This window comes from Clarias gariepinus, chromosome 16 (assembly GCF_024256425.1).
Source record: "Clarias gariepinus isolate MV-2021 ecotype Netherlands chromosome 16, CGAR_prim_01v2, whole genome shotgun sequence".
In the NCBI taxonomy this organism is placed as follows: domain Eukaryota; kingdom Metazoa; phylum Chordata; class Actinopteri; order Siluriformes; family Clariidae; genus Clarias; species Clarias gariepinus.
Window position 1 is genome coordinate 23094672 of NC_071115.1, and position 25759 is coordinate 23120430.

The 25759-nt window shown below is 38.3% G+C and overlaps 1 protein-coding gene across 2 annotated transcripts; it reads right to left on the minus strand.

Annotated features, from left to right (window-relative positions):
• Nucleotides 1-1190: 1190 nt before the first annotated feature.
• rbbp6 (retinoblastoma binding protein 6) lies at nt 1191-22603 on the minus strand. Of its 2 annotated transcripts, none has more exons than XM_053514042.1 (17): nt 21685-22603; nt 20273-20372; nt 19803-19839; nt 15987-16028; nt 13339-13427; nt 12990-13086; nt 12094-12233; nt 11707-11879; nt 11344-11447; nt 10845-11203; nt 10493-10562; nt 10330-10396; nt 10090-10147; nt 8357-8728; nt 8132-8227; nt 6221-8044; nt 1191-3678 (listed from the first exon to the last, which is right to left on the minus strand). In XM_053514042.1, the coding sequence occupies exons 1-17, from the start codon at nt 21848-21850 to the stop codon at nt 2193-2195; spliced, it is 5280 nt and encodes a 1759-aa protein (XP_053370017.1). In that variant the 5' UTR covers nt 21851-22603; the 3' UTR covers nt 1191-2192. The 2 variants fall into 2 exon arrangements, with proteins under 2 accessions (XP_053370017.1, XP_053370016.1); XM_053514041.1 differs by having other exon boundaries at nt 12094-12236.
• Nucleotides 22604-25759: the final 3156 nt, after the last annotated feature.

Consider the following 25759-nt stretch of genomic DNA (forward strand, 5'->3'; position numbering starts at 1 on the left):
CCAACATGTTTCATTTTCAGCTTTATCTATTCTAGCTTCTAGAAGACTTCTCCTTTTTTCTTCGGCGACTGCTGTCTTCCTTTCTTGTTTCCTCTGTCGCTTTCTTTCACCTTGTTTGGATTCTTTCTCGTCACATTTTTTTCTATTTTACATTATTACTTTTTAACATACCATTTGTCTTGATATCAGGGAATGCAATTCTGTTTGCACTTTTTGAAATTTACAATTTCCCATTATCACAGTCTGTTTGCTTAAATCACTTATGGGCCAAGTTTAAAGAATAAAACAACCTGGATAGCATCACAGAGGAAAACAAACTAGTAACAAAGAGATGTGTTCCCTGCCTCAAGTCTTATCCTGATGATGCAGCAGAAAAACAAGACTATGCGGTGTATTTATAACTAGGGATGGGGATGTTATCATTAGATCAGTAGATGCTGCTTTGATTTGTATCATGGTTTTATAAACAACCTGCTTTGATTTTTCTTTAGATCTTTATTACAATATCACACAAACATGGCAAATAACGTTTCTACCACACAGGATGCTGTGCCGTGTAAATGGGTTTAGAGCAAATCACCTGAAGGATTATGCAGGAACAATTTAGCACCTCAAATGCAAACATAAATAAATTAAAAATGTATTATCGAATCGATTTTGAAGTCAATGTGGCAAAACATGAATCACCACACAAAAGTTTTATGATACATAAGTGAATAGATTTTTTTTCCCACAACCACATCCATTAATTTCTACAAACCATGAAAAATATTTGTGAAATCGATCTCAAAACATGCTACCAAGTATTGGATTTAAAAATTATTAAGGATAAATGCACAATATCTCCCCTTAAGTAACAACAAATGGGTTAAAGGAGACTTTAACTCTTGTAGAAAGTGACTTTAGGCTGAAGAGTTTCATTTGACCTGACAAAGCTATTGTTTTACCGTATGTATATATACTGTATGCCTGTAATACACCAACCTCAATATTATTAAATTTAGAAAGTTACATATGCCTTTCTTTATGTACGTTCTCTGTGTTAATCATCCTTCAAAAACTCCATCTATATCTGCTTCATGCATCATTTTAGAAAACAGGAAGTCTACAGCAATGACTTGTTCCTTATCTAACACCATTATAAAACTTAATACTTTTTAAAAGTCATTGACATTAAAGAAAATATAGTCTTTTTAAAGCAAAATATCTTTAATATAAATCACAAATGTCATGGTATTCAAATAACTGATCAATGGAGGCAAGTTACTTGAAATTTTGCTCGATTTTATTACCTTAAACAAAACTTTTCTGGTAAGTTTAAATTAACCATCATGAGAACGTGATGTAAAATAAAAAAAACAAAACAAAACTCAAAAGTAGAGGAAATATTCACAGTGCAAACTTTTCTGAAGCAGAGCATTGCATGCTATGCCTACCGCCCGTGCTATATCCAGTTAGAACAGTATCAGGATTAATAATACCGTCACAATTAATGATCAGAATCCTCAGATTAAAGGAATAAAAAGGGAGATGTAAAAAGGGCATGTTCATATTTCTAAAGTGCCTGGTTTATGGCCTCTACATACTTAAATGGATAGTCTGTTTGTTTTCAAGTGCGTCTTAAATCAAAATGGAGGTATACACACCAACCAGCAATAAGATTATGATTAACCGCTTAATATTGACCAGATCCCCTTGTGTGTCCTGACACATTTCTATCTGAACAAGTATGGTTAATCTTTTCAGCAATTAGAGCTATGCACGTGTAGTGCAATCCATTATAAGAGCTACTGTATCACTGAAAAAGTTAATGCTGGTTCTAATAGAAAGGTGACAGAACACAGTGCATCACTTCTGGTGACAGAAGATTTGAGAGGACGACCTACTCATTACTAGGTGGCAGTCAATGTTATTGCTGAATTGTGACATAAGACAGACTTGAAAACCCAAACTATCCCTTTAATACCAAAAACAATTATCAGATCCAAAATATGCACATAAATTCAGAGCAAATTATTACACCAGCCTTTACTGTTAAAGGACACCTCCCTCTCTTCATGTGGCAGACATTAGCGGTTAATTTATTCATTTCTATGGAAAAACAAAGTAATTAGCTTGAACAGTAGTCTTTAGAATCTGCAGAAATGTCTATGTTCCTGTACCACAGAGCTTTAGAAAAGTCACAGAACAACTTAAACATGTGCGTCATTTTGTTCGTCTTTCGTCTTGTCCTTCTCGTCCCGCTCTTTCGCTTTATCCTCCTTGTCCTTATCCTTACTCTTTTTTGATTTCTTTTTCTTATGCTTGTGTTTTTGTCCCTTGGCATCAGATTCTGATTCGTTGCCTGCATGCTTCTTGTGTTTTTTGTGTTTCTTGTGTTTTTTGTGCTTTTTCTTTTCCTTCTTTTCCTTTTTATCTTTCTTCTTTTTCTTGCTGTCCTGACTGCCTGGCGAGCTCGGGCTGCTGCTGTGAGCATGGCTTCCGGTGGGGCTGGCGCTCCTACTGTGGACAGGGCTCACACTGCTGTCCTGTCTCTTTTCCTTAGACTCCAGCTTGTTATCTGGATCTGAGGCTTCACTGTCACTCTCGCTGTAATCTGGGACAAACGCAGCCTCGTCCGTCTCCCGTGCCAAGTCGGATGACAGACGTGTGGACCGGGCGGAAGGAGGTTTAACTCGGGCGTCGCTTCTCTCAACGTCACTCTTGGTCTCTGTTAATGTGTTGCTTTGGTTCACTTTGTGTTGCTCCTTGTCCTTTGCTATGCGACTATCAGAGTGCTTTGCTCCTTCTCTGTGTACTGCCTTGTCTAAAGCTTTAGTGTCCTCAGAAGCAGCCCTTCTGGACTCGCGAGACACTATCTTCCTGTCCGCAGGAGGACTATGTTCAAAGATCTTGGACTCCTGGGACGCAGTAGGCACCCTTTTCATGGTGTCTATGGACAATTTCGAGGGTGGAGGTGGCGAGTCTCTCTTCCTGAGCTGTTCTTTTGATTTTGTGTCTTTTTGTTGGAAATCTGTGTGGTCTTTTGCGCTGCTACGATGTTCCTGTTTCTTGTCACCAACACTCGCACTGTTTTCTCTACTCGATGGCTTCCTGGATGTTGATGCAGTCCTATCAGTTAATCTGTCTCTGGATGACTGAGATGAAGAGCTTCTTTCACTTCCATGGTCACTTCCCCTCTCCTGCGCTCGCTCCCGGTCCTGATTTAATGGAACAGGTTTCTTTCTGTCCGAGACATCGCGATCGAAGTTGCTTCTGTCTCGTTCCTTGGCCCTTTCGCGCTCCCTTTCGCACTCGATATCTTTCTCCTTATCACTTGACAAGTCCTTTGTGGGCTTAGCCTCAGGATGAACATCTTTAGAATCGTGGAGTGTTTTATTAGTGTCTTTGTCACTAGGTTTTAAAGCAGTCGAAAGAGGGGGAGAAGCAGCAGCAGCAGGATTAGTTGCAGGAGCATTACCATTTCCAGAAGAAGCATTTGCGACCTTGGAGTCATCCTCCTCAGAGTCGAAGTCTTCTTTCTCCCATTTGGAGCGAGGTACCTGGATGAGGACTATTTCATCCTCCGCGGGTGTTGAGCTGTCGTTGGTGTATTCCTCCAGTGTTTTTACCACGGTCTTCCTCAGGTCCGGTTTCTCCTCGTGCCTTTTTATGGGACTTCCACCGGTTGAGCTGGTGCTGTCAAAAGCACAACAAAAGCACACAGGTCATTATTTTACATATTAAGAGGTGGATGAGGGGTATCAGGGATTACTTACAGTTGTGTTCAAAGTAATAGCAGTCCAACATCAGTAACCAGATCAATAATTGTTTTTGAGAGAAATTATATTTCTTTATGATAAATATTTTATATTATAGTGGAGTAACAGAAAACCAACAGACTCAACAGTCAAGATTGGATGCACCATATTCTGTGTACCTGAATCATTAATTGAAATGGAGCGTGTTCAAAATAATGCAGTGTGGAGTTCAATTAGAGAGGTAAATTACTCTGTGAAAAACAGGTATCAAACAAGTTCCCTTTATTTAATGATAAATGAAGAAAAGGTTGTTCCAGACATTGTTCAGAAGAACAGTGTACTTTGCTTTGATTCAAAAGTTGATTAGAGATGGAAAACATACAAAGAAGTGCAGAAAATGATAGGCTGCTCTGCTAAAATTATATCAATTGCTTTAAAATGGAGACCAAAACCAGAAAGACTCGGAAGAAAATGAAAAACTACCATTTGCATGGAGGTCGGAGGATAACAAAATTAGCAAAGACTCAGCCAATGATCAGTTCCAGCATAATCAAAGAACATCTAAAGTTCACTGTGAGTACTGTTACTTTCAGAAGATGGCTATGTGAAGCCAAGCTATCAGCAAGAAGCCCTAGCAACGTCCCGGAAAAGAAAAAAAGAAAAAAAAAAAAAAAGACATGTGCTGAAGAGGTTACAGTTCGCATAAGACGACATTGACTGGACTAAAGACAAATGGCGCAATATTTTGTGGACTGATGAAAGCAAGATTATCCTTTTTGGGTCTAGAGGCCGCCGACAGTTTGTCAGGCCCCCAAACACTGAATTCAAGCCACAGTACACTGTGAAGACAGTAAAGCATGGAGGCACAAGCATCATGATATGGGGATGCTTCTCCTACTATGGTGGCCTATTTATTACATTTCATGGATCATGGATCAATTTGTGTACATCAGAATACTTCAAGAGGTCACGTTGCCTTATGCCGAAGAGGAAATGCCCTTGAAATGGGTATTTCAACAAGACAATGACCCAAACACACCAGTAAGCAAGCAGCATCTTGGTTCCAGACCAACAAGATTAACGATATGGAGTGGCCAGCCCAATCCCAGACCTTAATCCAATAGTTGCTGTTGCCAATGTTGTTTCTGAGGCAAAACCAAGAAATGCAGAGGAATTGTGGCATGTAGTACAATTTTCACAGATGTGAAGCAGTTCTCAGTTCTCATGGATATACAACTAAATATTAGTTCAGAGATGCACAAGAAAGATTAAACTTCAAGCATTTCTGTTTAAACGTTAAATTCATCACTTTGTAAAGATGACACTGCTATTTTTTTTAAACAAACTAATATTTGTTTTTCTTCACTTTTTGTAAACTAATAATACATTTAGCCCATTTTTCTTCATGTTGTGATTCAGAATAAAATGTGCAGGGTGTCCAATGCATGTGTGTGATTTAAATTAAAAGTTATTATATAGACATGGAGCTTTACTTACAGTTTTCGAAATAATAGCAGTGTTGAAAAAAGTATGTAATCACTTTATTTATATTTAAATAATTTATTTTTAATCACAATTATTTTATTTGTAAATAATTTTGCTAACTACATGGTGTTCTTCAAGGCAGAAAAAACGGGAATATGCTGTGGAAATGTGTTGATTTGCATATGGTAAACAAACATGATATAGTGGTTGAGAAAAAAATACACACTGCAAAAAGATCAACATGTTAAGCTTATGTTGGTAAATAATAAAGCAAATATGTAGCGATTACAATTCTCTCGTCCCAAGAACCATAACTGACTGCACCTAAAAAATCCACTATATATATATATATATATATATATATATAAAAAAAAGTCCACTAAAAAAGGGGGACTTTTCTCTCACATTTCTCTCATATAAACAAATGTCAAATAAAGAGACAACCATAAGGGAGGCTCGAAGGTTATCGTCTTCTGCCTTTGAGACAAGTGACTCCATTGGGCATAATTTTGAACTGCTGTTCGCACCGTAAGCACCGTGATAGCTTGTGGGTGCCCATGATCGGAACAAATATGGAACTCAACTGATTCAAATTTTCTAATGGCTAATCAAGCTGAAAACTGGCTGATGTTGGTCTCTGGATGACTGATTGATGCATCTTTGAAATAAACTACATGTAGCTTTACTATCATTGGTTCCTTAATTTCACCCTGTATTTTGATTTTAAGGCCAATATTATAGGCTGTCTGCGGCAAGTTCATTTCATTGCAGTAAAAAAAACCATAATAATAATAATAACAATAATAATAATAGAGAGAAACTGGCCTAATTCAAGTCTTTACGCTTTGCTTTATAGGGCATAACAGTTCCTCTCAAAATACATACCAACTTTAAATAAACTGCGTCTCTTAAATCTACTGCAATAAAACCAGACTATATATTTCAAAAGCACTGCGTGCATGTCTAGAACATCTAAAGAATGGCTTCATCTTTACCTGGTGTAATCGACCAACGTGGACCCAGATCGGTCCGTGCCATGAACCTGGCGTCGTATCTTGAGCTTTGACTTCTGGTCTAGTCTGTTCTTCCCAGCACCAGTTTCCTCTGAAGAAATTCGCTCAGTACTCACAATCCTCTTTCCACTCTCACGATTGAGTTTAATCTTTCTAACAGGTTCGGGTTTTATGTCCATCAGAGAAGGAATGGCAGGCTTGTCCTTCGGTATCGGCTTCTCGCCCTCCGCCTTCGGGTTGGGCTTGGGAGAAACGTTGGCCATCTCGGCAACTTCAAGCTTTGGAGATTTTTGTGTGAACTCCGGCTCCTTCACAAGAGGCTTCTCCTCTTTTCGCTTGCGTTTCTCCACCTTCATCTCACTTGCTTTGAGGGGTTTCTCTTCAGTTTTGATGGGCTTTTCCAACTTGAGTTTTCCATCTTTGGCAGGAGGTTTCTCAACCCTAGTTGAGTCTTTGACTGGTTCTTTTTTAACTTTAGGTTCATCTTTGACAGCTTTTTGCTCTTGGTGTTGCTTGAATGGTCTAGACGGCATCAATTTGCGAGGAAGCATGGCTTTCTCAGATAATTGTTGTTTGCCTACATCAGTCTTCTGAGGAGGATCTTCTTTGATCCTTTTAATGGGTGGTTCAGTGGATGCGACCCTTTCACGCACGGCATCTACTTCCTTTTCTCTGGTGGGCTTGGTGCTTTTTGGCAGAGCTTCTTTCTTTTGTGAACCACTCTCAGCCTTGCGTTTAGGTTTTTCAGTCTTGCTTTTGGGTTTCTCTTTTTTCTCCTTGTCAGAAGCACTCTTGTAGGGGACAGAGGTGTTATCCATGGGCTCGTCTCTGACGGGTGTGGCATCATCACGACTCGAATTCATCAGCATCGAGTCTCCCTTCCGTTCATCTTTCTTGATTTCATCCATAGAGTCGGAATGACTAAAGACGTCTCCCTCCTCCCCTTTTCTCTTTTTCCTATGTTTCTTGTGTTTCAGACCCTTTGAGTCCACAGAAGTGCTTGTGGTTGGTTCTCGTTCTTTGGTGGGTTTCAGGATTTCTTTGTTTATTCCTCGTCCAACTGCCACATTGTTGACATGCAGGTGGCCATACTTTTCTGCGCACCTTTCCTGATACGTCAATGGACGATTTCTTGGTGGGATGCTGTGTGGTGGATACTCCTCTCGGCGCCCCCTTCCATACGGCGAGTTTTCTCTTTGCCTCTGAGGTGCAAAACGTTCTGGAGAATATGTATCTCGGCCACCAGGGGGACGGCCTCTGATCTGTCCACCTTGTGGCCCTTCGTAATTCTTGAAGTACTTCTCATACCACTCTCTGTACTCTCTCTCCCATTCTCGGTACCGCTCCCTTTCATAGGGGTCGCTCTGATCAACCTCGCGGCCATAGTAAGCTTTGGCATCATATGGAGGAACCTCTCTGTACCTTCCTCCATACTTGCGGTCATCTACCTGAGAAGCTGGAGGCAATTTCTTGCCAGGACTGTGAGTCCTATATATTGGTGACCTAGTGCGAGATCGATAATGGCCGCCACTCACTCCTCCGCTTTCTCGCCCTCTATAGGAAGGAGAGCGAGTTCGGGAACGATGGTATGGAGGTGTGCGAGATCTAGAACGATAACTCCGGCTACGACCTCTGCCTCTTCGGGAGTATGGGGAGTAGGAGCGAGAACGTGATCGGGAACGTGAGCGGGACCGTGATCTGGAGCGAGATCGTGATAAAGAGCGTGAATAGGAACGAGAACGTGATCTGGACTTTGAGTAGGAGTAAGAAGAGCCACTGTAGGAGGAACGATATGGAGACTTTGACCTGTAGGGAAAACAAAGATCACTTACTGTTGTGTTTTACTTGAGTTTATTCTCAGCTGAGGGGGGGGGAAGTGTGGAAAAAACGCACCTGGAATAGGACCGTCTTCTCTCCTTCTGGATCTTTCTGTATTCCAGCAACTCTTTGGCAAAGTCATTGGTAAACTCCTCAAGTTTGGACTTTTCCCTGACAGTAAATTAATAAGGATAAAAGTTATTAAAAAAGCACAAGAACAGAAACATTAGAAAGATTATTAAAATGAAGTATAGTAGGCAGATCCTATGGTATCATTTAGAACAGTGAATGTGTACATACTCTTCCTTCAGTCGACGTTGTTGTCTATAGAACTCCTCCTTGGACAGAAAATGTGCTGATGGTATTGGAGGTACTGGGGGGGTTGGGAGTGTGGGCTGAGTACCTGTTGGTGCCCAGGGGTTGGGTACAGTTGTTGGGGCAGGGGGGAAACCTGGGGGAGGAATGTTGAAAGGGGGGGCAGGTTGTTGCCCCTGAGGGAACGGTATTGGGTACTGTGGGGGCACGATGCCAGGTGGGTGGGCTAAAGTGTGCTGAGGGGGAGGGAAAAGAGAGGGTGGATAAATGGTGGGAGCGACAGGTGGAGGTTGGACCGGTGGAACCTGTGCCCTTGGGTGCCGATCATTAGGGAGGGGCCGGCCTCGGCCTGAGGACCTAAAAATGTGTGAAGAGACACATTGATGTGGGGGAAACCAGCATTTAATTTCATAAACATCCATTGTTTAAAATTCTATATATTTGCAGAAATACAGTACAACCTCGGTTCACGAACGCCGCAAAAAAACAAAAAATAAATAAATAAATTCGCTTCACAACTAATAAATTTGCCCAAAATTCAGCCTTGTTCATGAACTCCTTCTCGGAACACAACACAGAAACCGGCATCTCAAACTGCCGCCACCACCTGAACAAAGGCATGAACGCGTCAACCAGCAGGATTTTTTCTTAGTCCTCGGTTGCGGATCGCACACATGATAAACAATTGCCTGTCTATTGACTGTCCAAGCCTTTGCTGAGAAGCATCATCTGAACAAAACGAACAGGGTGCTACACCTTATGAACGATAGTGTGGTGTCTTAATTTAGGATAATTGTGCAGCGCAGAAAAAAATATTCTCTTTAAATAGATTTTTAGTGATGGATGCCACATACGAACCAGAGGCCAATAAAAAAAAGAAAAAAAATAGAAAACTCTCTGAAACAGAATTACCCTCTCCTTCCAAACACAACCTCCTCCCCACCCATCTTCTTCTCCGTCATTCCTTCACATCAAGTCTCCATAAGAAAGGTGGGTGAATAGTACATGTAAAAATTAAGTGTTTGTCTTCCTTAGTTAAAAAAAATATATTTAATATTTGCTATATTATTTTTGCATAATTAAGGCTTTACATACTTTTCTATTTTGTTTATATCACAAAGTTAAATATCGTCCATAGTAATCGGGAAGAGATTAATTCTATTTATATGTTTTCCTATAGGGAAAAAAAAAACTAAATTGGTCTACAACCAAAAATCGGATTAAGAACAGAACTTGACAATGAATTACGTTTGTGAACTGAGGTTCCACCGTACATTATGATTAACATAATCAGAAAGAAGGCACAACTGAAAGAGGGCTAAAAACTAAACAAAACCAATTTTCTGCAGTTCCGGTAAATTCATACTGGCAAAGTGTCATTCTCTCGCTCGCTTTTTTTTTTTTTTACTTTTTAAATGTCAAATGTTTCTAAACAGCAAAATCTGTTCGAATGGCGTTTTTTTTTAAATATATTTTTATTAGCTAGAATTACATAAAACATTTTCTATATATATATATATATATATATATATATATATATATATATATATATATATATATATACACTTTTTTTTTTTCACAAAACATTTATCCGAAAATATTTACATTTAGGCATTTGGCAGACACTCTTATTCAGAGCAACTTAAAAAATATTTAACTTTTTACCAATAAAAAAAAAATTGTAAGCAAAAACTGCTGTAACATGCAGCTGTACTTACTGATCCCATGCAGGCCGAGGTAATGTCAGTCTTGGGCCACTATGTCTCGGTGGTGGTCCTAAGAATAAAAACGTTCAGAATTACAAAACGGACAGAAGTATTTAGATTCTCAGTACATACAGTGATTATTAGAGTTTATCAGAATTGGCATCTGACTATCAGCCAAACAAATGTACTAATCAGACCCTGACAGAAGCTATGACCGTGTGGTGATGTGTGTATAGGTGTACAAAGCCGCACCTGATCTGGGAATGGGAAGAGGAAGTGTGTGCACATGTGGCTGGCTGATGACAGGAACATGGTGCCCCTAAGGAAAACAACAGAACAGAATGTCATTGATGTACATACAAAGCGACATTCACTTTTAAATGTCAGACTATGAAGAAGTGAACATATGCAATACTTTTGGAATAACTGGCGTAGGAAGCAGGCTGTCAGGTAAAATGGCAGATGTCGGCTGTGTTTCTGGCTCTCTGTTGGGGGGGGGGAAGAAAAATGCTATATATGAAATATCAAGAAAGCAATTAAATTGAAACCATCATCGTTTAATTATTTAATTTGTTGTTATTCATATAAATGTAGGCAAAATCCAATAATAATGCAACAATTTTAAGGAGTAATGCTGAACCTGAATATAGGGATATTGTAGAACAAGCCTAATAATAATAATCCTATAATAATAATCCTAATGCACTAAACTTTATTACAACTATTAAGCAAAGATTTCAGTAAAATTTTGCCGAATTATTGCTTACTTGACAGGCATGACAGCATCGTCCTGCTTGGGCTGCTGTGGAGGAGAAAGAGCCACTGTGGGGGTGGCACTACTGTTACTAGCCACGGGTGGAGCATCAACCTCAGGGGTCGTTGCCGGGGACTGTTGAGTGATAGCAGTAGGTGGTGTGACAGCAGGGGGTGGAGCTACAGCAGCAGGTGGGTTTTGGGGTGGTGTGTTGGCGCGTAGTGGATCCTGCTTGCGGGAATTTAAAAGTTTGAGTGTCTGAACAGGGCGCTGAACCCGGGGATTAGGCTGGGAGGCAGGGGCAGAACTCTGAACGGCAGTTTTGCGGATTCGCTTGGTGTAGCCCGTTTCATTCCTGAAGTTGTTTACAGCCTGAACAATTACAAAAAACTTGTAAGTAGAAGTCTAAGCTTCACAAAGATACATATGTTACACAACAAGGTTACAAGAGCTAATTCGATATTGAAAAAGCTAAGCCGTGTTTCTGAACCACATCTTGTATATGTTCTTACCTGACGTAGAAATTTGTTGGCAATTAGAGCATCAGGAGAAACTTCTGACTGGTTGCAAGTGGGACAAATGTGTTCCTCCGACTCTAACAAATCTGTTCTTATACCTGCAGGGAGAGTGAATATTTAAATACCACTACTCAGTAAGAGATTACTTGGTGTGTATAAAATAAAACTTCAACATGAATACGGTAATACTTCCCCACATGCTGTTGTGTAAACAACACTGAATACACAATCAATTGCTCAGTAAAAAGTTTTTTTTTCTTACAAAAATTACAAGGATGAAGTAAAATCCTAACATAGCTTAAAGCAGTGCAACACAGTGAGGAAAATGAGGAGCGATTCGTGATTGCTCTGACTCACAGTCATCGCAGTAGCTGTTTCCGCAGCAGGGAATCACAACGGCATCAGTCATGAGGTCTTTACATATCAGACAGAGCAGCTCGTCTGGAACGGGATCTTCATCATCAGAGGAAGAAGACTGTTCCTGAGGGACGAAGGGTGGCTTTTCCTTCTTCCCAATGGCATAAGCTTCACTGTTAGACCACAAAGATTGTGAATGCAAACTAAACACAATTACAAATAACTAAAGACTAGGCATTAGAGGAGGAACACTATGGACTAGAACCTGCTGATCACTAAATCGCAGGGCAGTTCAGATAGCATGTGCTACAAAACATACTGTGTAACCAACAATCAGCGGTTGCCTACACAAATCTATGCGTTACTGTTTAGAAGGTGTGTGCTTACGCGTCAATGGTGGGAATGGCGTAAGTGCCCGTGTTGGTCAGCATGGCACCTTTAATATTTGGATCATCCACTTCCATCATAAAGCTGCGAGGAATCCCCGTGCTCTTTTTAATCCGCTGAGGTGCCTCAAAACTTTTATCCTGCTAACACATCAGTCGGGTCCAATTAGGATTAAAAGAACAACTTATTAGGTACGAGGGTCAGTCAAAAATTATCCGCACTCATGTTCATTTGTAATTGCAGTGTGACCAAAAATGGATGCCCTGCAGATGATTTGCATGAAAGACAAGCAGCGGACAGTGACTAGTTTTTTTTTTGTTTCTAAAGACATTGTCTTAACAAAAAGCAGAGCACTGCTTCCCAAACACATTGTGATATTTGAAGACAATGCACGTCTGCACACATTTGCCCACACTTTTGACACTTTGCAAACATTGTTTTAGAGGTGTTAAAGCATCCTCCCTATAGTCCTGATCTTGCTCCATCAGACTCTCACCTGTTTGGTTCCCTGAAAGCAGCCCTACAATGATTCACTTCTGATTAAGAGAGCAGTGCATTCATTGCTCTGGCTATGAATAATTTTAATGAGGAAATACGAAGGCCTGTTTACAGATGGACAGTGTGTTGAAAAACAAGGCGATTATTTTGAAAAATTGTCAAAGAACTGTTTTTCTTAACGTTGATTAAAATAACTTCTCCAGGCAGAGTGTGGATCATTTCTGACTCACCCATTAAAATAGCATTTGCTGTCTTAACCACAAAACTAGTTGGGTGTTTTTTTTTTTTTTTTTTTTTTTTTTTAAGTATTAGATAAGTAAAATGACAAAAAGCAGTATAAAAGGTGGCAAAGTACAACTATTGTTCATTTTGATTAAAGTTAATGAAAACCCAGTTACCCCGTTTGTTGGGCAGTTTCGGATGTAGTGTCCACTTTTTCCACAGCGAAAACAGGTGTAATTCGGAGGCGGGGGTCCCACAAGCTTCTTTGTGTAACTAAGGAGAAAAAAAATCTTAATTTTTAAAAAAAGAATCCTGTAAAATAATAAAGTTTATAATACTTAAACACTGTAGCTTAGAAAATTATGAATGTGATGCTAGGATGAAAGCAAGAAGAAAGGAATAGAAGAGCTTTTTCTTTTTTTTTTTACTGAGAGCATCAAAATATTAAAGAGTGATAAAAGAATAATCTCTCAATTTTTGGGGGGAAAAAACAACAACAAAAAAAACAAAATGACCAATACTTACTGAATGGGGTCGTAATCATGGTTGGACTGTGACATCATTGCTTTGATTTTGTCTTCCTCCGAGGCGTTTGCTTCTGCGAGATTCGCCGTCTGTTTAACAGGCAATAACGTTTTCAAATAATAACAGATTAATAATGCGATTTGAACTAGTTAATAAGGGCCAGGAGATCCTTTATGCTGTAAAGATAAGCTTCTCCGTTGCTTTATTTGCTTTTTAAAATGCTGGTGAAATCTGACAGGGAGTACAGAATGTCGCGAATGGTAAAATATTTACCATTTTTACTCAGATAGCTTTGCAATAAACAAGTAATCCACTAAATTCACAAATACAATAAATAACATTTCATTTACACAATGTCTTTTCACTTTCCACAATCTAAAAAGACATATGCAAAGTTCAGCTTGATGCAGTTTATCCACTTTGTTTTTAAGCTGGTAACCATTCACATTACTGTTTTACATTTAAAAATGAGGAACACACATGTAATGCTAATGATGTAAAGTCTATAGTTTACTCCAAAAAGTTCTTTACCACAATCTTAAGGAAGTGAACTAGAATTTGAAGCGTAAATGACTTGCCGAGGGAAACATGGGTCTGAGCAACATTTCTGATCTCAACACTTATTTTTACAAAGATTCAAAATTCAAAGAACTTTATTAATCCCAAAGAGAAGTTGCTTATTCTTGTTTGGGTCACATTACCAGATAGATATCATTTACTATTACATTACAATATAAATATTATTTATTATCACATTAACAGAGAGATATTATTCTCATGTAGCTAGCTAAGGTAACATTACCTAACCAGCAGGGAGCATAATATTTCAATTTTAGCGGCTATAGTTTGCATTTAAAACAAAGCTAAAAGCATTGTACTTTGCCAAGGGTGATGACACAAAGCTAAGGGTCCCGCAAGTGAAAAAAAGATTTAAAGTAGAAATAATGATATGAATTTGTATAAGAAAACATTTTTAGGCAAAATCAAAAAGCTGATTATTAAGAACTAGCACACACGTGTATATGCACAAAACATGAAATTATCATATTGGGGGAAAAAAGATTTACTTTATGGTTGGTGTCATGATAAAGTCTGGATCTAAGAATCTTTTTACAGTTAAGCAGTCCATATCTCTTAAAAAAAAAAAATCATGATAAAAATAGAATCAGCCTTTGATAGATTGTAAAGAATGAAAGGCTTTTTGTGCACTCCCTGCCACAGTGCTAAAGCAAGACCGAGAGCACTCACTTTACAGCATTCTCATGGCTCACACACTTTATATCAGTCACTGTTACAGAGTTTACAGACTGGAATTCATAAATAATCAGGCTTAATTCTTCCTACAGCTAAAAAAGGTGCCAAAGCTTGTTTGTTGGCATTTTAGTGAAATTTGTTTCTCTGCTCATTTAGTTTGTTAAATCTCGATAAGACCACATGACATAAAAGTCTGGAGGTGTGTGACGAGGTAATGACACACTAGTTCTTACAACTTGCTTGTTCAATCCTTCCGCATACAAACTGTTTGTTTTAATTTGCAAAATAAGAGTCAAACTCTTTCTGGACAGAACGAAAGCGCTGGTTATCTAACTATTCAAGTCACACTCAATAACAGCAGCTCTTGGAATAGTTCCAGCTGTAAGTCAAATCACAGGTTTATAATAACGTGCTTAAATCATTGATAAAGTTTCCTGTTTTGGAAGGAGTCTTCAGCATCAGTTCTTCGGCTGTTCCTTTAACATAGGAAAAACTTGAAAACAGAGTGTATCTGTAGCATCTCTCCCATATGACAAGCTGTAAGCTCTTTACGACTGTTTAAAGTTGAGATAACATTAAAAGGACTTGTTTCTTGCAGATCTTCCTACAAATAGATAAATATCTTTACAAAACCTCCATATATTTAGAATCATAGTAGACTTATGATGTTAAACACTGATGAGCAGAAAAACATCTTTAAAGGGATTTCACTTCATCTTTAAAGTCAGAAATTGAGATGCATGCAAGTACATTACAATCAGTCTTGGGTGTTATAAGTTTGCCTTGTGGAATTTCACCCTGATTACTTACACTGTGCTCGTTTCCTGGGTAACAAACTTCATGGTCAATGTGCAGGAAAACTAACCAGCAGGATAACGACCAAGACGTATTGTAATGAACTTATTTGCACCTCAATTCTGATTTGACCTGGAAAACCTCCAAACTTTCCCTTTAAAGTATAAAATACCAGTTAGATCACCCTCAAAATGATTGATCTGAACCCTGCAGAAATAATACTAATACAAAAACCTAACTATTGATGGTTAGACATCCAATACACATGCAGAAAAGTCAGTGATGCCACAAACACCTTATGGAATAACATTGTGCGATTTCTGCAGCAACCCAAATGCTGATAAGTATCGCGATATTCAACACAGATCAGAACTACTGCAATTATTTTAAATATGAATGCAAATTTAAAGAAAAGTAATTTAAGACATGACGAACACTTTACCTCATGACAAACCTTTACTACCATTATTTTATAAGAATTTGTCAAAGGGGCAATGCAAAAATGTTTTTTTTTTGTACATCTGTTTCCCTGCCAGAAAGAATGATAAGATATATCGACATGCACTAAATTTACACACAATTAATCAAATTGAATGTACCTTAGAGAGCTGGGCCAGAGAAATGGAGGGAGAATCATCAATCTGTTTTTGGAAAAACAAAATATTGGACAAGATATTATATTGCAATGACATTAAACAATGAAAGGGCTCCACCCGAGTCACAACGTATTAAAATAATCTACAGGAAGCATAGATTTGATACAGACACATGGACACACATAGACCCCTTTTAAACCCATTTAAGAAAGAAGCGTTTGTCCTCTCTGGTTGACTTAGCATCATGTCTTCCGTCAAAACATGCTGAAAATGTTAATAATCTTACAGCTGATTTTACCATAAAAGATCTTCATTTGGCGTGACTTCGGGACAAAAGTGAAAACACGAGGCTGTATGAATTACGATATAACATTTCAGAACGCAGGGATTTTATTGACAAAGCTCAGTGATGTTCAGCATCATACAAATAACAAGCACTTTAGTGAAAAATGGAAGAAAAAACAATTATCAAAATGAGTGGCACCATAAGCACTGATGAGACATCGTTGCAAACTGAAACGATTGAATAAGAATCATTTTTTAAAAATTGGATGAGATTTTCATGGTTAGTCATTCTGTTCAAGCGTAGCAAATTATGTATATATTAAAAGAAATCACTAGGGCATGACAAAGAATCAAAACATTTAAATTAGGATAAATATTTGTTTAAAAAAAAAAAGGAAAAAAAAAAAAACTACATTTACACATACATGACTAACAAGTGTCATTATACACACACACAAAAAAAAAACACCAGGTACAGTTACCATGGAAACAAGCACAGCTCAATTCAGCATTGGGAGAAAAAAAATGATTAAAATTTCATGATGGCAATAAGATCAAAACCTTGCTTTATGTACATACTACTGAACACAGTAATATGGCATACTTATTCAACACACAGGTGATTATTATATCAAGAGCAGCTAAAGAATTACCAATAAATACTGTAAAATGAATTCCAACTTCCAAAAACATGATTAAAATAAGCAAAGGAAAATAAATATGAATAAATATGATAAATATGTTAACATAGCAGCAGCTCACAAGAGTCGTTTTATCTCCTTTACAAAATGCAGGTTAGTGATTTATTAGAAAACGTTCTGGCTAGAAAAGACACTTTGATAAAATAACAGGAGCAACTCGGCTATTTAAACTACACAAACTAGCTGTTGTCACCAAAAATTAATTCGTTTTCTCCTTATGAATTTAACTGACAATTTCATTTACACCTGTTGTGCTGTTCTAAAAACACAAAAATCTAAAACTTAATCCATTTAAATCATACTTTTTGGCTCTATTCAGGCTACTTAGAAATAAATGATGTGATCTTAATGACACATTTTCTTTTATCCCATTAAGTTGATGTTTAGGTTGATCATACTTAAAGATACGCTGAGTGTTGCTAAAGTGACTAATCTGACTTACCTATAAATTTTAGGTAAAGTGCCCTCATGAAAATAATAATAATAATTGAATGTTAAGTTTTGTAACAACCAGCTGGGCACCAGTGCTCTCACGTTCACAGCTCACGTACTGAAATCAAGCTACTTGATGTTTTCTAAAATAAATGAAGCTCACACTTGATGCATGCAATGTTTTGTATGCAACTTAAGCATTTGGAATAAATTAAAAATGAAATGCTTTATTAGAAAAAACACACTGGCAACTTACTGGTCTCAACATATGCTCAGTTGTTTCACTTTATGAATGTGTCAGTTAGTTGGTCATTTATTCTCACAGTCAGTCATTTATTAATGGCATTCCATTAAAAAAGTACAAGCATTGTAGCACTCAAACAGTTCAGGAAATAGTACAGTTTCATGCTGCCTCTCCCTTCCTATGAGGCGACTAAAAATGATGTATGCAACTCCTCCCTCTCACACTCTTTTTCTTTGTAGATTGGCTTAAGCTATAACCACATAAAAACAGCTTTCGTCGACCAGTTAAAGTACCACATGGTTCTCCTTTAGAAAATTACACCTGATAATTTTGATTCAGTTTCATATTATTGGAGTATTGGCTAGTATGATGTTGAATTTGAAAGACATCAAATTGTTTTCTACAAATAAAAAAAAAAAATACTAATTAAATTGTGGTGGATTAGAGGTTGCCAGGTAAATGCCAAACAAGACATTAAAAATAACATGCTGTCAGCTGCCTTCCTGGGTTTGAGGTTAAAAAACAAACTAGTTCACAGGATGAGTAGCACAGCCAGGTGTTTGTTAACTACTCAACCCTGTTCCTTGTCATACATGCTGTCTTTTTATAACCTGGACTAGATGTATCTAATTCTTTTTATATATATTTTTGAGATTCAAGTTCCCACAATGAATTAATTTAAGGGCTGTGATAACAGATAGATAAATAAATCTGGGAATAGGGATACTGACACTGCTACTTACAAACAATAGCACTAGCTTTCTGCTTCTATATACAAGAAACTGCCATTTAGACAAAGTGGGGGAAAAAAATGTATAGCTAACACACTAACAATAAGATTGGAAATGGTGAATGATGTGTCAATCATCAGGGGAAAAAAAGAAAAACAGAGGCACATCTCAAATTGGGCAATGCAGCTTTAATTTAATTCTTATTTGTGTAAACATCTTGAGAGATGTACTTCAATTTTCCACATTTCTGTGACTGAATCTCAGAGTAGAAGGCTTATAAATCCCCAGTGTTGGATTAAGACCAACTGAACCTTTATAAAAGCAGCGTGTTAGTTCAGCACTCTGGTTGTTAATTCAACACTGAGGATTTTGCTATCCCGGTAGCCTGCATGGTTACGTTTACCAAACATTTCTGTTCGTATTGAGATGACACTAGAAAGCTGATCAAAACCCAACAACTCTTACACATCTTTTTGGAAGTGAAACTTATAAAGACGGTAACTGAGGACGCAGTCATGGACAGACAGGAACACACACTCGTTCCGTCATCATTTATTCCACAGAATCCCTGTTGATCACATCAACTCTTTCCACACCATAACGTTTACACAAACATTGAAAAAATGTGCATAAACACAGGCGTTTCATAAAGTGCACTATTAAATGTACTTATTAAGAAGCTGGATACTTGGTTCTATAGATTAGTGACAATTCACCTAAGCAATAATATTAATTATACAGAAACAGGGTGTCCCAAAAGTCCAGAAGCAATTAATCTAATTAAACAATTACAGGCACAACACTGGATGCATTAAGGTAAGTTCATCATGTGAGTGAGTGTGTGAGTGAGAGAGAGAGAGAGAGAGAGAGAGAGAGGAGACGATTGTATATATGTACAAAAAAAAATGGCAATCGTACAAGGTTTTTTTTTTTTAGTAGTAGTTACACTTTTTTTTCTAAAAAGTCTTAATTTCCCCAATGCATTAAGACTTTGTGGACACCCTGTATATTATTAAGCTTTTATGACAATTACCATAAAATATTTAAACAGACATTGAAGCTGTTTGGTTAACTGTTAAAAATAAAACAAATAAATAATAATAATAATAATAATAAAAAAAAGCTCTCTTTTTTATTATTCATAAAACAGAAAAACACAATGTACAAAGTACAACAGACAGAATTTAAGATCTTATAAAGATCAGTGTGATCAGACAGTACATCAAACTGTACAGTATACCCCAAAAATGTGTACAGTGTGTGATACAGTGCAGCAACAAGCGCTCACACACACCTTGATACACATAGATCAATGTAATTACCAGTCTCAGCACAAGACATGACATGGAAGAACTGTGGGTGTGTGGGGAAAATGGTGTGGAGTGCGTGTGTGAAAGATTAGAATAAATGAGCTGGTGTTACATACGGCTTTTGAAGATCCAATTGATGGTTCAGATCGATCACTGTAACACAAACACACGGATAATCAATACAGGCACTTTACAACATAAGGACACACATAAGCAATGAGTTCGATTCTACAGTAGATCTTATTGTGTTCTGTAATGCATCACCCCATCTGGAGCTATTGGCATATTCACATGTGTACATGAACACCCAAGAATGAAATAAAGGCATGCACAAGGTTGTTTAGTAATCCCTGACTAATTCCTGTCCTCTCCTGCAGCAGATATAGATTGAACCAACATGAATAAAAGTGTTAAATAAGCAGAATAACATGAGAACTCTCTTATATGTGTGGCTTCTCTTAATCCAGTGAAATTCATATCAGCCTATAAACCAAATAGTTAAAAACCACACACTCCCACAAGATGTAGCCCTAACGCACAACTTTAGTTGTGAATTGAGGATATTAAAATAAAATTGGTGACTTACATGAGAAACGTTTTGCTGGCGGCCTTCACACCACCGATGGGTATTCGTCTGATGATGACAGATGAGTTTTTGGGTATTAGAGCACCATCGTCAGTGTATTCTGGGGGAAAAAAAACAAAAACAAAGAATGATTAATAAAACTGGACAAAATCAAACAAGAACATGATCCCAGCAGAGCTAAAACAAACTATAATGATTTTATAAACACTGCAGGTCAATCGATTGATCAGACATCACTTTCTGAGATTATCGGAGTATCGCGTTGAGTCTACTAATCAGACATGTCAAAGCCAAAATAACACTGAAACTTGTTTTAAATACCTTGGCTAAAATGTTGGCAAAAATTACGCCGACACATTTCCAGTATCATCACAAAGCTCTGCGGCCACAAAGAAACCCCTGTGCTCTCACTGACCATTTGATAAGAACACCTATTCACCTGTTGAGCGATTATCCAATTTGAGAATCAGGTGGTAGGAGGATACACACGATTACATCAACCATTAGAGTCAGAAAAATTTGAACACTAATAATTAGGTTACTGTATCCTTTTAGAGGGCGGTGGTACATTGCAAGGATTGGCTCTAGGTTACAGATCAGCTGTAAAAAGCCTCAATACCACCAAGCTGCCACTGTGCAAGGGTTCTCGATCATGGTTTCCTAACATGCTAGGATATGTAAAAGTGTCAAATATGGCCACTGCTTTTTCATCAGTAAATATGTGTACGTACATATACATACATACATACATACATACATACATACATACATACATACACACACACACACTGTATGGGCAAGTTAAAAATTATTACTCAGGCTATTAATTGGTATTGATTAATTACTTGACTTGACTTAAAACTTGACAGTTTTCTGGGATTCTCAAGAGCCAATATTGGAACATTATCGGGAAAAAAGGTTTAACAATCAACTGTGCTCATTACAGTGTGATGTTTTCTACAGTTATATAATCATGGACTCACCCTGGTACACATGGCTAGTATATGGTGCATGGTGTTGCTTTATACTGACAAAGCTTAACCTTCTGTTTATCTACTATTAAAAGTAGGGTCAGTGGTTATAACTCAATGTACTTTTGTTTGCCAAATTCATCAAATATCTCGCACTGTGTTAGCTACTCATTGTACAAGTGTGTAGACTAAAAACAAACCAACCAACAACAACAGCAACAAAAAACGCTCTGGCCCTGTAGTTGGGAAACAAATAAAGTGGCACAGACCGCGCCACACAACACAGTCCCAGAGTAACAGGAACAAACCGGCTCGTGTTTGATGTACATATCGGCCAGCTAAATAGAATCTGATGTTGCCGTGGCAACCATTAGCGTTTAGATCTGAAGAAACACTACAGAGAGATGAACTTGTTCGACTGTTGTGTCCAACAGCTCTTACCTTCTTTAGTCTGTGCGTTAGTGATCTGGAGGTCGCAGTCGGCGGCTTTCAGCTTCTCCCGGCCCATGATCTGGCGCTTCAGCTCGCTCACGGTGATGTGCAGCCCGTCGAAAGTTACCGTGTCGTAGTTAAGTTTAGAGGAAAACTTATAATGAACACAAGACATTTTTTCACCTTTTTTTTTTTTTTTTTACACACACGCTTTCCTGTCAGATCAGATTATCTACTTTAAAACACAAATCAGCTATTCACTCCCTTTCCTCTCTAAGCTCAGGCCTAATAAACCCCATTCAGCCCACAGCCCAACAACAAGAAGCGGAATTAGCAACTTAAGAAAACCCGCAGCGTAGCATGATGGATCCAGAGGCTGTTAATAATTACCAAACACTACAATTAGTCCGGAATTCAGAATATTACAACGAGAAATAAGGGTCCGGTGACGGGTTATGGAGGTCAGTGTTCGTTACAGCGTCCGTGTGAGAGAGCCCGAGCAGGCGTCTCGGCGCCAGCGCGCAGCGTCCACGCTCAACAACGAGTTTACAAACGCAGATATTTCCCAAAGGAGTCCAAATGGTGGGAAGAAAAATAGCAACGCAGTCCAAAGAATCAAAAATCACACAAGAGTATCTGCTCCAGAGGCGCTCCGATGTGAAATCCACAAAATATATAAAGAAAAGAAAGCGGGTAAGGCCTAAGGCAATGCGGCTAGGGAAACTAGCAGCACGCTTACACGGGAAACGGTCGAAAACATAAACAATGAATACAATATCCAATTTAGTGTTAATTCCCGTAACAATGAAACCAATTTCGCAGTAGTTTCAAGCACAATTAATCACATTTTTAAGAAAAATAAACAATCAACTTTAGAGTGCGCGTTTAGGTAACCAGGCCGTTGACTTAACGGGGCTACCCACATAGCAACGCAGGGGCAACGCTGTCTACGTCATCAATATGAGACCAATGTTGTGCGTCGTAAGTTTACATTTTCTGACTACTTACTTAAAAAAAAAAAAAAAAAACTCTGAATACATTTTATGCGACTTGTTTATTTCATTGGTGCTCTCTTCCCCACTAGTTCAGCAACTTTAAATCAACATGGCGGAGGATAAAAACATTAACAGTAAACAAATGCTACCTTGCTTTAATCAATCTTGGAACGGGGAATTCGGACTTTACAATATACGTAATTTTCAACCTCGGTGCATTCGAGCCTCTATGTTATTCTTTTGTTAGCGAAACGCCAGTTAGCTAACACTGATTAGCGCGGTGTATATTATTTCAGTAAACCATCAAACTTAATATTGTAGTAATAATGTGTTTCGTGTTTTATTTCTGTTGCGCTGCACAGCCGTGCACTGCCTCAGCGTACTTGTACTGCATATAAAAAGCCTCGGAGGAACTTTGTGTCCAAAAGGAGTCCCAGGTCGGAAGTCGGAAATTACAAGTTCTGAACCTCTGAATCTGCACGATGGTCGAAAATGATGTAAATGCGAGTGCCGATTTTCAAAGACATTCATTAAAAGACTTGCAGGACATTGACACACACACTGTTTTTTGTTTCTAGTCTTTAACGACAGGATATCGGCCACCTGGTCTTGTGTGCACACAAAGCGGAGGTTGGAGTGATAAGAGAAGATGTGGTAGACAGAATTAGATGGAGACTAATGGTCCACTGTGGCGACCAAAAGAAAAACAACCTGATTATGCTACTTGCTAAATACCATTTACATAAGCCCACATTTAACACAAGCAAGCCACCGTTCTCTGTTTTTAGGCAGGATGTAAAATTATGGACACTATTTACTCTAGTATGAACAAAAAGGCCATACAAATCTTACTCTTATCTTATCAGCCCATATAATGCTGATGATAATAATTTTTTAATATATTTAATTACTTTAATTGTATATATATATATATATATATATATATATATATATATATATATATATTATAGTATTGAATTGTTGTTCTTAAGAAAATCTTTATATATCTCTCTCTCTGTGTGTGTGTGTATATATATATATATATATATATATATATATATATATATATATATACACACACTCAACAAAAATATAAACGCAACACCTTTGTTTTTGCTTCGATTTTTCATGAGATGGACTTAAAGATCTAAAATTCATTCCAGATACACAATATTACCATTTCTCTCAAACATTGTTCACAAATCAGTCTAAATGTGTGATAGTAAGCACTTCTGCTTTGCTGAGATAATCCATCCCACCTCACAGGCATGCCACATCAAGATGCTGATCTGACATCATGAGTAGTGCACAGGTGTACCTTATACTGCCCACAATAAAAGGCCACCCTGGAATGTGCAGTTTTGTTCCACAGCAAAATGCCACAGATGCCACAAGCATTGAGGGAGCGTGCAATTGGCATGCTGACAGCAGGAATTCAATTCAATTCAATTTTATTTGTATAGCGCTTTTAACGATTTACATCATCACAAAGCAGCTTTACACAATCAAAAGAACTAAGTTTGTATGAAATGTGAATGTGTATGAATCAAAATGATATGATTGTCCCTGATTTGCTTGATGAGCAAGCCTAGGATGACGGCGACAGTGGCAAGGAAAAACTCCCTGAGATGGTAATAGGAAGAAACCTTGAGAGGAACCAGACTCAACAGGGAACCCATCCTCATCTGGGTGAAAACAGATAGCAGGGATTGATGTGCATAATAATATGCGAGACTGGAAGTTCAATATAAGAGGAGATGTGTAAGATTAAAGTCCAGTTTGTTCCTGGAGGCTCAGGTAGACTGTGAAAAATTTCAGTCCTGAACTATTGAGCGACTGAAGTCACAGGTCCTCAGAGAACAGCTGTCTGCATCAGTCGAGGACAGGACCACCTTCATGGGAAAGTGGAACCAACCCCAGTCACCACATGCATTCCAGGCAGACCACACGGGGGCATCCATGTGATAAGATCTCCAACCAGAAGCAGGACTCCAGGATGAGTTAGAGAGGTCCAGCGGGCAGAGGGGGTCTGGATCACTGGCAGCTCAGGAGCGACATGTATAGCTCGACAGAGAGATAGGTAGAGGAAAAAGGAGAGAGCAGAAAAGGAGAGAGCAAAGAGATGGAGAAATAACAGTTAGGTATGGTCACAGTCGAACAATGTAAAAAGTGAATGTATATTTAGTGCAGAGTGCAAGCAGAGACTCCGGCAGGACTAACTATGACAGCATAACTAAAAAGGGAGAGCCAGAAGGAAACACAAACATGAGGGCTTCCAGAAATGTAAGGCAACCAATCACCTCACCGTCAACAAACCTGAGTGATCAATGAGAGTGGGGAAGACAGCATCCAAACATACCAGTTCACCTAATACTCTACGTCCATGAGTCCCCCAGATCTGCTCCTTTACCTAAGGCTAATCTATTTATAAAAATGCTTGGCTAAATAAATAGGTTTTTAGCCTGGAATTAAACACTGAGACTGTGTCTGAGTCCCGAACACTATTTGGACGACTATTCCATAACTTTGGGGCTTTGTAAGAAAAAGCTCTGCCCCCTGCTGTAGTTTTAATAATACGCGGTACTGACAAGCAGCCTGCATCCTTTGATCGAAGTAGGCGTGGCGGATTGTAAGACACTAGCAGTTCACTCAGATACTGCGGCGCGAGACCATTTAATGCTTTATACGTCAAGAGTAGTATTTTAAAATCGATGCGAAATTTCACAGGAAGCCAATGCAATGTAGATAAGATAGGGGTTATGTGCTCATATCTTCTGGTTCGAGTGAGGACTCTCGCTGCTGCATTCTGGACTAATTGAAGCTTGTTTAAGCACCTAGTTGAACAACCAGACAGTAAGGCGTTACAATAATCCAACCTAGACGTGATAAAAGCATGAACTAGTTTTTCTGCATCGTTTAGTGACAATATATTTCTTATCTTGGCAATATTTCTGAGGTGAAAGAATGCTATCCTGGTAATATTATCTACATGAGCTTCAAATGAAAGGCTTGAATCTATAATCACACCAAGGTCTTTCACTGTTGCACTTGATGGAACAGAAAGGCCATCTAAAATCACATTGTGATCA